Source organism: Haliotis asinina, chromosome 15 (genome assembly GCF_037392515.1).
Source record: "Haliotis asinina isolate JCU_RB_2024 chromosome 15, JCU_Hal_asi_v2, whole genome shotgun sequence".
NCBI lineage: Eukaryota > Metazoa > Mollusca > Gastropoda > Lepetellida > Haliotidae > Haliotis > Haliotis asinina.
The window spans coordinates 36,494,658-36,510,003 of NC_090294.1; the positions used below are offsets into that span (position 1 = coordinate 36,494,658).

The following is a 15,346-nucleotide window of genomic DNA, read 5'->3' on the forward strand; positions in this document are numbered from 1 at the left end:
TTCCGATTTCCGGATAGAGCACTTGTCAAAGTTTAGCTTGAGATTGTATCTGGTTGCTCGCTCTACATCTTGTTTCAGAATTTCATCGTGCTGAGCTGTGTCGACTCCTGCGATGAGGATATCATCCATAATAGCAGCTGCACCATTGATGCCTTCAAGCATCTGATCCATAATCCGTTGATAAATCTCGGGAGCGGACTTGATACCAAACGGTAGTCTGAGCCAACGATACCTTCCGATGGGAGTATTGAATGTTGTTAGGTATGATGACTTCTTGTCGAGCTTGATCTGTAGAAACCCTGATTTGGCTCAAGAGTTGAGAATACCTTGGTCCCAGGAATATTAGCTACGACCTCTTCTATGGTCTTAAGGGGATGATGCTCTCTCAAGATGGCTTTATTCAAGTCCTTTGGGTCGATGCATATTCTGATTTTGTCCTTTCGGATGGAGACCACCATGGAATTGACCCACTCTGTGGGTTCTTCAACCTTGACGATGTAGCCATTTTCTTCCATCTCATGGAGTTTTTCCACGATCTTTGGTTTCAGGGCTGCTGGTTGTCTACGAGGAGGGTGAACAACTCCCCTTGCGTCTGGATCAAGCTTTATACAGTACTCTCCTGGGAGGGTCCCTGTTGTTTTCACGAGTTCCGGGAAATCCACAAATTGTTTAACGGATTCTGAGCTGTCACTTGTCAGATTCACTCGAGCTATGAGTCCTAGCTTTTCAGACGTGTCTCCACTGATCACGTTTTCTTGGTCAATATCAATGATGAGGAAAGTGATGGGTATAGTTTTACCTTCGTACTTCACAGGTAGCTGAACAGCTCCTTCTGGATATATCTTGTGGTTAGAATAGGACCGGAGGACTCTTGATGACTTGGCTAATTCACACTGGATATTGAGTTTGTCAAAACATGTTTTCACAATCATATTACACTTGGCACCCGTGTCAATACGAACTGTTGCTGGTTTGTCGCTGATTTGTACTGTTTCAATCCACTTGTCATCACTGTCTTTTTCTTGCTTATGCTGAAGAGAATGAATTTGCAGAAGGTCGTCCTCAGATTCGCTGTCGAACTCGTTGTCGCCATCTGATTGAGCTTCTTGTAAAGTGTGAACTTGTTTGCGTTTTCTCTTTGTGCACACCTGGATCCAATGGTTTGGCTTTTTACAGTAGTTGCATATAGTGTTTTTGGCTGGACACTTCCCATCAGTGTGTGCTTTGCTTATTTCTAGACCACACTTGCCACAGGTCCCTTGATCACTGTTTGTTTTAGGGTTCTTGTTTGGATCTTGATGCCGTTTCCTCTCGGATTTTCTACTGTTACGTTTGTGTGGCTTGTGTCTTGTGTCTTTAAGAGACGAAACTTTCTGATCTTCTCCTCTAATCATAGTGAGGTGCATTTGAGATACTTCAAAATGCCTACCAATGTCTAGGGCTTTTGCAAGTGTCAAATCTTGACCCTGGTCTAACAGACGTTCTTGAATTTTGGAATGAGAAACTCCTGCAATAATACTGTCAATTAAGATGTCATCTGGATTTCCATAATCACAGTCCATGAGAATTAACTTGAGGTCCTTCACAAAATTGTCAAAATTCTCACCGACTTTTTGTTTCCTTTCTCTCAGCTTGAATCTTGCAATTCTCTTGTTTTTCCTTGGTCTGACATACGTTTCTAACTTGTTCATGATTACGTTTAGGTTGTCTTCCTCCCCTTCTTCCCATCTTAAAGTTTTATACACTTCACGGCCCTGTCGGCTGATCCACATACCTAGCCAGCCCGAACGATCTTTATCGTTTGCTTTTGACAGTGGGCCTTTAAAAATAAAAGTCACATGTTGTTTGAATCTCTGAAATTCCTCGAAAAGATCTGGAGCATTCCAATCGAGTGTAGGGTGATCAAAATGCATACTAGACGCCATGTTTGACGTTTTACCGACTCGTACTTGAAAATGTTCAAAACAAGTATTTCTGAAGTGTTGTGGATTGCAAAGTCAATTACCGATACACAATGAATTCCTGTAATCTTTGTTTGTAACGATGTCAAATGTCTGACAGCTTTTCACTGGGTATTTTTCCGATTAACCGCTTCTGACACCATGTAAGATAACCAACTATGGCGGGCGGGAGCACATGTCTGTTTATTTCCGGTTAGCCGCTTACAACATAATAAATGGAATGTCGCTTAAGGCAATTACGTTACAACCCGGAAACAGTAGTCGATCAACACTGCAGATTTTATCAGTATCTTATAGTTGATTTTTTGTTCATATTAGGCACATTACTTTATTGTCCACTGAATATAAAGATAGCAAAGATATAATTATGATGCATTTTTATCCCAGCTTATTCTTTTTTGCACATAGTCCGACACAAAATTGCTTACAAACATCATTCTCAACAACAGGTGCGCGGATATGGGCGTGGCATTTGTGATTCAAAATAACATTCATGCTTTTCTTTTTGTGACGATGTAGTGTAGTAGCAACTGCAATATACATGTTTTATAAACTAAAATATATTTTCAGTTATAGTTTCACATGAAATCGGGGATAATTTGATAAATATTGCGTTCATATTACATGATTGGAAAAATCATATGGCGAAATATATCGCTTGAAACGGCAAGAGCTGCCTAGAGTTATTCCCCTTTCAACACCACGTTTCTCTGTTCACCGGTTGACAAAGGGCGCGTAGGTCACGTCAACACAACCATCATTAGAAGTGAAATATGTCAAGCACGCGTACTTCCAAGATGTCGAGTCTTGACGACGATGACAGTTCACGTTAGTGAGTATGTATGGTGGATTAAATCTAAATATAGTAAACGACAATGCTTTAAAAAGTTGACTAAAGTAACCTCTCAGACTAAGTACCGGTGAAATTCAAATTTATTCTCTGTGCTAAACGTTCCGTTACTATATAAATGCTTTCTCAATGTAACCAAAACAAAACACAGATATATTCATATACATTCACTTAAACAATTAATGCCTAAACTATTTTGAGTATCCAGTTAGAAACAGGTGTTTACACTGCAGTGATCGATCCAGTCAAGCACGCTCACGACGTTACCCCAAGTCCTCCACCCCGAGGAGCTGGCAGGAGGGATGGTACCCTGCACAGGTCACACCTATATCATCCGACATATACCGGGTTCATTACATCGGCTGGGATTCCAAGTATGATGAGATAAAAAAGAAAAAGGATCTATGCGCGTGCCCGTTTTTCTTCACAGATCCGGCTTTTCTGCGGAATCTACAGATAGAGCTAAAGGAAACACTTGTGTCTACAGTTCGACAAGACTCAAAAGTAAGAGTCACGCTTCAAATCTCAGATGAGGATTTCAGCCTCCTAGCTACCAATGGACGACCATACAAGCAGACCAGATCCAAAACTATTTACACTATTCGGTGGCGATCTGACTTCAATCGTTTGATGGGGGTAGGGTGGGACTATCGGATACTGAATGAAAATGGGGACAACATGTACATTAAAACTGAAACCGTCCGTTTTTACAAAAAAAACACCGAAACCGCTCACAGATTATATCGTTTTTCCTGACCACATAGAGAAGGTTTTTATCCCAAGACCCCAAGTCTTGTGCTTGTCTTTCGTCAAAGTTGCAGGCAACAGATCGCACTTTGACGTACTTCTGAATAGTGACTGGATGTAGGAATAAGCAGCCTTGAGTCACAATGGTGATTGTGTCAAAGCTAACACTTTTTGAGATTCTCTGCAATGAGAAATACTGGTCAAAGGCATTGACTGTTGATTTAGTTAGGATGTTTGTATGTGACCTTGAAGATAATTTGTGTGTTTCTTTCAGGCCTTCAGGCCAAGATTTAAAAAGACTTAGAGCTGAACTTTTTCGTTTACGAAAAGCTGGCTTGACGGCACGAATAAAGGGGGGTCTTCAGTTTTCTAAATTCAAGGAGAGATTATCACAATGCAAGTTTTCCTGGTGTGTTGAGGTCAGCAGACACGTGTCAGTAAAGCACACAGAGAAATTACAGTCTGTCATCCAAGAACAGGAGGAGCACATACAGAAAGTTGAACAGAAGTTTGCACAGTATGTTCAAACTCAAAATGAAAATATTGATAGACTGAAAAGAAACTTACATTTTACTGAGCAAAAAATTAAACTTTGTACACGGAAACAAGATACCGGAAGACAAACTGATAACGTCCTTAAGGACTCTTCTAACACGTTGTCAGAGAAAGTTAAAAAACAGGATAGTTGCAAAAATAGCATCGGCACTCAGACACCCAATGAACATATGAATGGATCCGATAGTGATACTGATGTTTTGACAACTCTCATTTACATATTAGATGCATTCAGGATTTCGCAAAAGGCTTACCACGAGATCTCTATGTTATTCCCCACACTACCAAGAAGCTACACTGTCACCGATGTTGTTGCTAGAATGAACTCATCCTACAACATTACTCCTACACCTGACGGTAATGGGATCCAACAGTCTCTGCGTGATTCTCTCCAGCGAGTTCTATCTTCACATTCTGAAGGTTTAGGTGAAACTGTTCAACTTAAGATATCTGGGGATGGTACTAGAGTCGGGAACAAGATTCGAATATTTAACTTTGGTTTCAACATTGTGAATGCAGGATACTCCAATCAGACAACGTATCCTTTATGTATATCACGCATCAAGGAATCCTACTCTGATATGAAATCAACGCTAGCAGATTTGATTGAGGAAATCAATGAACTTCAGAATTCGTTTGTACTTTTCAAGGAACGGAGAGTTTGTATTTCGATTTGCCTAGGGGGTGATTACAAGTTTCTTTTAACTGCTATAGGAATATCTTCCATTGCTGCAACACATGCGTGTGTGTACTGTAAATGCAGTAAGACGGAGATGAAGGACCTCTCCTTGAGCTGGTCTATGGTGAACCCCAGTTGTGGTGCACGAGTATCTTACGAGCGTGACCCGAGCACTCGTAGTAGGAGAAACAACAACAATTCCTCAATCACAAATGATCCTTTATTTTCATCGATTCCTCCAACGATGGTCGTCATTGACCACCTCCATTTATTTCTACGTGTAACAGACAAACTGTTCAACTTACTTGTCGCAGAATTGCGAACCTTGGACAATATCAGAGAACAGAGTACGTTTAGCTCTGTCGACAGGAACAAGTTGAAGCATATGGCAGGCCTGGAGAACCTCTTAAGTAGTGTCGGCATACCGTTCGAAGTATCGATTAATAGGGACACAAAGAAGTTACAGTTCAGAGATCTACAAGGACCCGAAAAATTAACCTTCCTCGAGAAGTTCCAGGCGCAAGATCTGATAGCAGACAGTTGTCGGGCTAGAGACGTTCAGTTAGTCTGGGAGGGATTTCGTGAAATTAACTGTTTACTGAAAACCGCTTCTCCCGACCCGGATGATGTAGCCACAAAGACAGAAATGTGGTGCAATAACTTCGCCAAGACGTTTCAATGTAGAGATGTAACACCCTACATGCACAATCTGAGATACCATGTTCCTGAGCTCTTGAGATTACATGACGGTATTGTTCGTTTCAGTCAGCAGGGTCTCGAGAAGCTCAATGACAGCATAACCAAACACTTCTTCTCAGCCTCTAACCACAAGGGTCTTGACTCTTGGCAACAAGTGATGCGCAAACAAAACAGATTATTGGAACTTTCATCAAAGCGTCGACGACCAAGACCATACAAGATACAGAAACGCGTGGAGGTAGCGAACGCTTTTTAACTGCTACCGGTCACAATCAGGACGTTATTTCTTCAGGTTGACCAGTTAACGAATGGTTAACGTTTTAGTAACATTTTGAAGCTACACTTCCCAAGATTTGCCGCCTCACTGTAGTAGTTTAGCGGTTTCTTTTTACGTATATGCACCTGTACTCAGAAGTAACCTGAGTAGTAACGGAGGTGATTACTTATGAGTTACGATATCATATTGGATGTATGGATAAATCTCTAGTAGAGTGTTAGTAGACTTTATCATTTGTAAAGTTCATTTCCGCACATGCTTAGTTCTGTTGTATCACCATTTACTGTTGGAAATTAAAAACAGAAATAGGTGTTCCTTGTTACATTGTGCTCAATGCACGGTGAAGTGATCAATTTCTTGGGGAACAGATTCACACAACACCGTTTGATGATGACACTATTTAGAATTAAAATTTACGTATGATATTTTTGTAATCTATACCTTATTAGAACGGATTCGTGTGAGAAATAATGTAAAGATCTTAAAAGTTTTTGGAATAGGACCATGGCCTATTAGTTTCAAGACTGCAAGCTCAAAACTGAGATGAATCTTGCGATTCAGGCAACTTCATGTTCTGAAATAGCTATGCCTTAATTTTTATAAACTCAAAATTTATATCTAAATAACTTCTGGAAACATTTTTCCACAAATATTTTAAAGTTGTGTGGATGAATAACTTAGATGTAATAGGTCCAATTCTAAATATAAATATTTTTATATGTGTGAAAACACCTGTTTAGGGGCAGAGCAAGTAATGTAAATGTCGGTTCATATGCATTAAAGGGAGACAACTCATTTTTACTTAAAGAAATTTGGCCATATGTATATGTCTCACTTCAGAACAAGTTGAATTACATTCATAATTTTAAGCAATAAATTAACGTTCTTGTTGAATAGTTATGATAGATTTGTCAGTGCTTTATGTTTCATAACTAGTTACAACTTTAAATCTTTTCATATATTTTCATATGTTAATTGATATTAATAATATGACAATTATTTTTCTCTCCCAAATAGACATGGGCAAAGACACTCAAGATCTGTCAGTGCATTAGCAACGTGTAAATAACCAAATTTCAATTAATGTCTTTCAGTAATGTGGAAAACTGACAATTTTACACAATTCTTTAATACAACTACATGTATGCCAAAAAACATATGGGTAGATGTTACATATTGTTTTGTGTATTTTATTTCTTTATAATATCGTGCCAAAATGTACATCAAATACAAATGGGTGATGAGCTATGTTTGTTTTCAACAGTACCACTTTGTTTGCTGAATTATTTTGAATCACACATGACTAATGTCATCTATGTTATTGCAGTAACAGTATATGTATCAGAAAATGTTATCATATGATAAAAAAGAAACCATATACATATAATTAGTTATATTGTCTCTGGTAAACAGGCTTCATATTCTGTAAATATAAATTATTCTACCTTATTGTCTTTCCCTGGGTTTAGGAGCAATGTCACAATATGAAATGAGTCTATTGAACTTTCAAGGATTGTTTCTGTTTGCTGAAGTGTCTGATGGTGATATACTTCAATTATTTACAATTGTTCAATAGCCTAAACCATCATAAAACAAGAAACACCAAGAACAGTCTTCTTTGAATAACAAAATGCCAAGGAATGAGCAGTCTTTCGTTTAAGGTCTGGAAGCATTTGATATATGTGTCTTTGCCATATACATATGGCAATGAAAAAAATCCAGATTGAAATCTTAATGAAATAGCTCCGAACTGGAAAACAAAAACAACTCACTGCAGAGCTCAGTATTAGAGAAAAGAAATCTATTTGCCTCTGGTGCCACCTTACATGATTACCATGATGGCACAGACTAACACAGGTTACACCTCCTGCTCAACAGTTATTTTTTTCTGTCTGTCGCTTGTAGTTTTGATATTGCATTTTCAAAACATCACTACAACAAAATTATTCTAGGTCTGGTATGAAAATTCCATAATACTTCATGAAATTTGATCACAAGAAAAAAATGACTGTCTTTCAATCACTGTCAGTGTAATCATTGCTCCAAGAATTGGGATCATCAGCCTGTTTGCCAGATGAAGTCTGTTTTAACAGTAAAATATGAAGGTAGTGTAAAAGTAGGTAAAACGTATGGCAATAAACATGAGGTACATTTTGAAGTTCACGTTGCATTAGTGCAATATCTAAAAGCTGTACGGAGCCACGGACTGCGTCACATGACATGATTTTTTTATACAAATATGCACACGCGTCAAGCAATTTGTTCTGAAACATTACCTGCATAAAACTAGGTAGAATTAACTCCGAAAGCTCTGCTGTTTGGAGTAACAAAATAATTTCAATTTTGGTCCAAATTCGTGAACAAAAGATGTGATGTTTTAATGTCTAAAATAAATACTGATTCACAAAGACGATGATAGTTGATTTCTAAGCAGTCATTATTTTTTATGAAATACATTTACTGTACGTTACATTCTCACACTAGCTCCGGTTTCGTTCGTTTCTGCGAAAGGGAAAATGATTTTATTCATGACATCTTCAATCATCAAAATTGTACTTCTCGTGACGATATACACAGAACAATATAATGTTATTACGACACACTGACAATTTAAAAATCTCCCAACCCCAACCCCAAAGTGACAGACAAAATACTGCCTTGAGGGTCACCCTGATCCTGATTGTAATGATCAGACAGGGTTGAACCCACTCGGTCTTGAAATTGCCTGTCTTTTAAAAACTCTGATATAAAAACAGGCAAACGGCCTCTCAACCCAAAGCCACGTAAATCCTTCACAATGCCATGCTTCCAGGTCGTATCATAAGCTTTCTCGAGATCAAAGAAAATCGATACAGCATGTTGTTTTATTTACTGTAGCATTTTAACGAGAAATTCTAAAAGTACCAAATGATCAGTACCAAACTACGATTTTTCCTGAAACCACACTGAATATTTCTCATCAGGTTTATTGGTCCCGGGGTAGAAAAGACCTTCAGCAACCCATGCTTGCCACAAAAGGTGACTATGCTTGTCGTAAGAGGCGACTAACGGGATCGGGTGGTCAGGCTCGCTGACTTGGTTGACACACGTCATCGGTTCCCAATTGCGCAGATCGATGCTCATGTTGTTGATCACTGGATTGTCTGATCCAGACTCGATTATTTACAGACCGCCGCCATATAGCTGGAATATTGCTGAGTGCGGCGTAAAACTAAACTCACTGACTCACTTGTCAAATATATCTAAAAGTGCCATCAGACATGGTTCAGGCAAGTGTTTCAGTAGCTGATAATGTATGTTGTAATCACCAGCTGCAGTGTCATGAGCTTGCTCAGGTTCGTATAGTTCATGTAATGAAAACACTTCATTATAATCTTCACCGTTATTTGAATCGAAATTAAGTTTTGTTTTTTCCGGCTGTTTCTGATATCTCTGAAACTCAGGAACAGAAGTTGCTGATGATGAATTTTTGGCAAGAGTTTCTCCAATTTTATTTGCAATTTTAGATGTGTCCGTTATTAAATTATCACCGTCTTTAAGATGGTGAACGGCCAATTTTGAACCTTTGCCTTTTATTCTCTGAATCATGTTCCACACCTTAGACATAGGCGTGCGTGAATTTATTTTGGAAATATAGTTCCTCCAAGATTGCCGTTTGTTTTGCTTGAAGGTACGACGTGCCTTCACATTTGATATTTTAAGTTTAACTTGTGGACAGTTGGGTGATGACGGATTTCTCTGTATTTTTACTCGCTGTTCTAGCATTTTGCAGTGTGCATTAAACCATGGCTTCCGTACATGTGGAGCTGTAGAGGACCTTGGTATGCACTCATCAGCAATTTCAGTTAAAACGTCGGAAAACACGTGAATAGGATCAACCATATCCAAGAAACATTCGGGTCGTAGTTTAGAAGTGCATAAAGTTTGAAATAAGGACCAATCTGCTTAAGAAAAAATCCGTCTTGTATAATATGGCGAATCAGTTGGAAATATTTCTGATAGTATCGTTGGAAAGTGATCACTTCCACAAAGGTCGTTGTGGACTGACCATTCAAACTCATTCAATGTAAAAATAATTCATTTATTCATACAAATACATATGAAAAAATGCGTGGGAAATACATTTGCTAAATCATCAATAGATAATACATGTATGCAATACAATGCGTACTAGTATATGGTCAATACATTATCACATATCTTCAAAGGAAGAAGTAAAGACTTAATTAAATTGACCCCCATTTCATTTCTTCTGTTCATAAATCACAGAAAAACAATACAGGGTCCAATCTGAATTCCTTAGGAGCAATACCTGGAGAGTAGGCATACTGTCAACAATGCATCAAATCCTTTGTAGAACATTGTCATTCACTTGAAATATGAGTAAAATTCATTTCAAATGTGCAATTTCTAGACTCTCCGATAAGACTTAATAAAACCCACTCCTACTTTGTAAAATAGACTAACACTTTGTATCACAGTTATCTTCATGGTCAACAATATATGTAGATTGGCAGATATATATTTATAAAAGAGAGAATATATTAGCAAAAAAAACAAAAAACAAGTATGATAAGATTTTCGTAAAATGTGCATATACAATGATATATATATAAAATTATTAGACTGTAAAATGGAAAATATTTGTTTTGCTCTATTTGGATGGACGGAAATTGGCTTGGGCAACAGGAAGACCTTAATGTCCAATCTGGAACAGGGTGATACTAAACGGGAATTTCCTCTTGAGGTGCGAGCCCAGGCCTCCATATCAGGACGCATACACGTTTGCATGCAACTCAGTGGTATCAGTCCTTTGCATGAAGCGCAACTATTCATTACCAGATCGCATCAGAGAGAGACTCTCTTTTATTGCCGATAATAAGTGAACCGCATCCTTCGCGATGACGAAGTCTCGACTGTTGGTGACGGCCAGACTGTTAATTTCTCCGAGTTGCTCGGGAATCTCGTCTCTAGTCACGTGACTGTCGATACTCAGATGGAGGCTATGAAGGGTTGTCATCATGTGACAAAGCATCTGGTATAACTTCTCCTCCAGATTATTGACATGTTGAAGAACTCCGTCATTTCTGTAGGAGGAACTTGTGCTGCTGTCCTTGGTGAGTTCTAGGAAGGCGAGAAGGACAGACACATGACGATAGTGTTCTATCAAGACGTCTCCTGTCTGTAAGACATAAAAAAACATATTCCATGGATGCGTATCGTTTCAGTAATTGAATGAGGTGAAACTCCTTGTTGATGTAACAAGAAAATAGGTAATTTCAATTTCAAACTATTAAATAAAGTGCTCTTCTAGAACAAAATATCTCACAATATATTCATGTTCCGTATTACCTATTTTCCAAAAGTACATTGTATTCTATGAGGATACTATATATGCAAATGAGAACCGATTGTGAAACACAGAGATGAATGCTACTGTAATGGGGCAAGTTATGGATTTACACCTTTACTACTGCATGCCATGTTAGATCGACTTACATGGTCGTCATGCGTCCATGTGATGACATCACTACGTTGAGGGAAATTGTTGTGACTCAAAGCTTCAAGGTAGCTAACCATTCGCAGATTAGAACTGAGACGGTTGTGAAACTATTAACAGAAAATAAATGAAATATTATGAATCAAGTATTAAGTCACGGTACGTCTTAACTTCTCAGCGGTTTAACACTTCTTTGCGACCAGTGGACAATGGACGAAATACCTTTCATTGTTTCAATTATTTAAGAAATTATCGTTTGTTATACTTTTTTCATAACCGTTAAGAATCATATTCTTACAATTTCGTCTCGTAGTGTCTCCGCCAAGTCTAAAGCCTCCGAGGTCAAAATACGAACAGATGTTGTCAACTCGTAAATGGAGTGAGACGGTGGCAGGAAATCCTGTTCCGTGACGTCATGATGGGACGGGAGTGTTCCACAGGGCCTGGACCAGGGGAGATTACTGTTTTCCGGTATAGGGTTGGTATGTCCATATCTGACAAGAGTTGTCAGAAAACCTGGCAAGAAGTATAAAATATTATGGTATTCAGTATGTTCACTTTTTTGTAGGGAATTCGATGGAAAGCTGGAAACGGATACATGTCAAACATTACATATGTGGTAGTTATTTTATATTGTTATGAAATGTTAATGTTATGTCAATGGCTATGAATTTTGTTATGCTTCGTTATCGCTGAAATCAAGCAATATTTCTGGGTTCTTTAAGATATAAATATTTCAAATAGAGAGGACATATTTAGGTAGGAAGGTAAATGTATACACTATAAATATACAAATATTACAGAACTAAATCGCCCTGATAGTACTAATTCAACTGATGAACATCGATCTTAAAGTTGCAGTATTATTATGACAAGTTAATACATACCAAACAGGGACAATGTGTAGATCATTGTGTCTTTCAAGTATGACAGTTGTTAGAGAATGCTGATTTAACTGATAGTGCTTATCGTATTTATACCTATTCATTCACAGTTTATTCTATATTTATACAGTCCGTTTTCCCACTATGTAAACAACATCCGCCACGCGACCTCCATTGCCTCCAACTTTCCCAAGACCGAACGCCCCTAACTTGTTTTCCAATTGGAGCATCTCCTGAGCAGATTGAATGGGTTGCTAAATATGGATGTTTCAAAATAAATTTTATCGAGCCTATTTCCCAAAATGTTTATGAAATTTGTATGAATGGCTTCTCAAAGTCATCCGCATTCCCCTCAAGCAGTTTCCGAGTCTACTTCACAGTCGACTTGTGGCTGTATGTAGCTGATTGCATATACTTAAGAGTGCTGTGTCCGCTTCAATCATGATGGAAGGTAATACACAAATCTGGAAATGCAGGGTTTATACGGCTTTCATACAGGATTGGTAAATCCTGATTACTTACTCCACCTTTGTCTTTGTTGTTCCTTCACCGAGCTGAGTGTCCACAATATTACGCTGTATATTCCTACACTGAAACACAGAGGATAACCCGGAAATGTTTGCTCAGAACTCAGTTATGAAATCTGTGAAACTACCAGACATGCTTAAAGACAAATCTTAAAGATAAATAATATTTCACCTTATACCTTATATTAGTATATTATTATTTTTATTGTTTAAGAAGGTGTTTTCAGAGTACAAAACGATAATATTATACAGCCAAGTTATGGGCTGCAAGACGTTACAAGACGTCAGTGCTAGTAAATGTCAGTACACTGAGAAATATTAAGGATATTGGTCTTGTACAAATTCTTGTCCCAAGAGTGTGTTATGAATCGAACATCTGCGACTTTGAAAACGACTTTCCTCTTTTTTCTGGTTAGCTACTATTGCTGTTGCTATGGGGCACAATAACACCGAATAATGTATGCAGTTTTGTTTTTAAGTTGGTATTTGGGGATTTGGTATAAGTATTTCAGTCTGTTGCTGCCATTGATAAACGCAACGAAAAAATATTAATTACATAAGTTGTGGTATATGTTTTAGAATTATTAGTTATTACATGTTTTAACTACTCAAGTAGAAAGGGACATGTTTTGAGGGTAGTTTATAGCTTTCAGGGCGAAGGGCATTCTCTTCCAACAGAGGTGACTCCTGTCATATCTTCCTACGTAACCTCTGTTCTAATACGGCCATATTTCCCTTTCATCGAGAAATCCTCTTGCGGCAAAAAATCGCAACAGGAATTATCTCCCTTGTTACACTCCAATCAGAAATCGAACACGCGTTAAATAGACTTAGCTCCGATATGGCGGCCCCCATGGAGTTGGTTCATCAACGTGCGAAGGAAAGATTCGGTATTTCACGTTTAACTGAAAATCAGAAACTGGCAATAGAGAGTGCAGGGATAAATCGCCATCATGTGTTTGTAGAAACAAACACTGGTAGTGGCACGTTTTCCCGATGCATTCGGAAATTACCGAGATCTTGCGAATGATCACTCTTGAAACAACGTCGCTGATTGCACAACTAAATCTGAACGCCTCCAATCACGAGTCTTGAAAGCTCGCACCATGAAAGGGCCGTATTAGAACAGAGATTACGTAGGAAGATATGTCAGGAGTAACCTCTGTGGGAAGAGAATGGGCGAAGGATTGAATAATTTGATTTGTGAGGCACATATATGATAAGAGGGGTATCCTACGGGAAACATAATGTCCGAATATTAGTGTCCTTCAATGGTAATGAATCAGTGGCTGCCAAGTGTAATTTATTCAATTTCTTACATTCTGTAGAATTCTATTGATAGTGCCATAGGTCTGTGTCATTAGAGAGCGCTGTTACGATGTAGCCTAGTTTATAAAGCTTGTCATACCAACAGTCCGACCATATCTATATCGCTGATGAACACTGAACAACGTTTGTAACCAACACTCTTGCTACAAAGTGATGGACATGACGAATTTGTTTCTGCTCCCGAGCCCTTCCAGCATTGGTGTCACGTTTTCAAAATACCTTTAGCCACGTTTGAAGTACAAACCACAAAGCCACAGTGAGTAAAGGATTCAGTACCGTTTGTTTTCAAATAAACGTCACCCAATGACAACAGCGGATTAAAATTGTTTTAGTGACTTGACCGTTGTTTGTCAAAGTTTAGTTGACATATGATGGGCGACTTCCATATTCTCGTTGAATGGTGTATTAACTTTTAAGCTGTTTATGTTTATTGTGTTTTATAATCTTGCAGTCACTGCTTTTATTGCAGATTGTGTTATCTTAATCACTATATACAGGATCTGTTCTGAAAAAAATGATACATGCTAATGGGTCATTGTATAGTAAAGGGCAATTTCAGCTTTTGTATTTTGGCACTCGTGAAGAGCCATCTCCTCGCGGGGGGTGCTGGGTAACGCTAAGTGCTCTTCTCCGGTGTGAACCCGGGACAGAATGTGTCCACAGCACCCCAGTGCTGGTCGTAAGAGGCGACCAACTTGGGCAACCTGTTGCCCGTAGGTTGCGCCCCTGTGTCGGTGGAGCAGGGGATCCTGGTGGCTGAGGGTACTGGAACAAGAACAAGGTGATCCTGTTTCCCAAGACGGGTGGTTGAATAGGTCCGATTCAATCCATCGGCTGGTCACGCCAAGCCCTGTGCTACATTCATATACATCAATTCAATTTTGAAAATTATCAATGATATGTTTTAAAGTCTTGGCGAATTTGTTGGAGTCTGAATTTCAATACATAAGTTAATATCGGTTTTGCCTAGAGTTGTATGCCAGAAGGCGGTGGCTCATGGGCCAATCTGGTGGAATCATTATTCCGTTAATTTTTCTACTAGCGTATATCATCGGGTATCCTTGGTGCTGCAAGCTGGAGATCCGCTTGTTTTTAGCATTGTCCATGTGATACTCCGCGGTGGATGGGTAGCTCGAATGATGAAACAATCACAATTGAATATGGCTTACGAAACTCCCTCACAAAAAACTAAACGTCCACCCGACAATGATCATGAACAGCGACCTTCACAGTCTATCGATTACTGGTCACGGTTTAGAGTGATTGAGACGATTGATAAAATGCCTCTGAAATTAAATCCGTTTGCAGTTTCTAAAGGTATTCAGGGCATTGCAGGAG

At 38.7% G+C, this 15,346-nt stretch overlaps 1 protein-coding gene across 1 annotated transcript; it reads right to left on the reverse strand.

Moving 5' to 3' along the window:
* Window positions 1-257: 257 nt before the first annotated feature.
* LOC137264999 (uncharacterized) lies at window positions 258-1,772 on the reverse strand. The gene has a single exon (XM_067800335.1). It carries the CDS (start codon window positions 1,770-1,772, stop codon window positions 258-260), a length of 1,515 nt encoding a protein of 504 aa, XP_067656436.1.
* Between the last annotated feature and the right edge of the window lie 13,574 nt (window positions 1,773-15,346).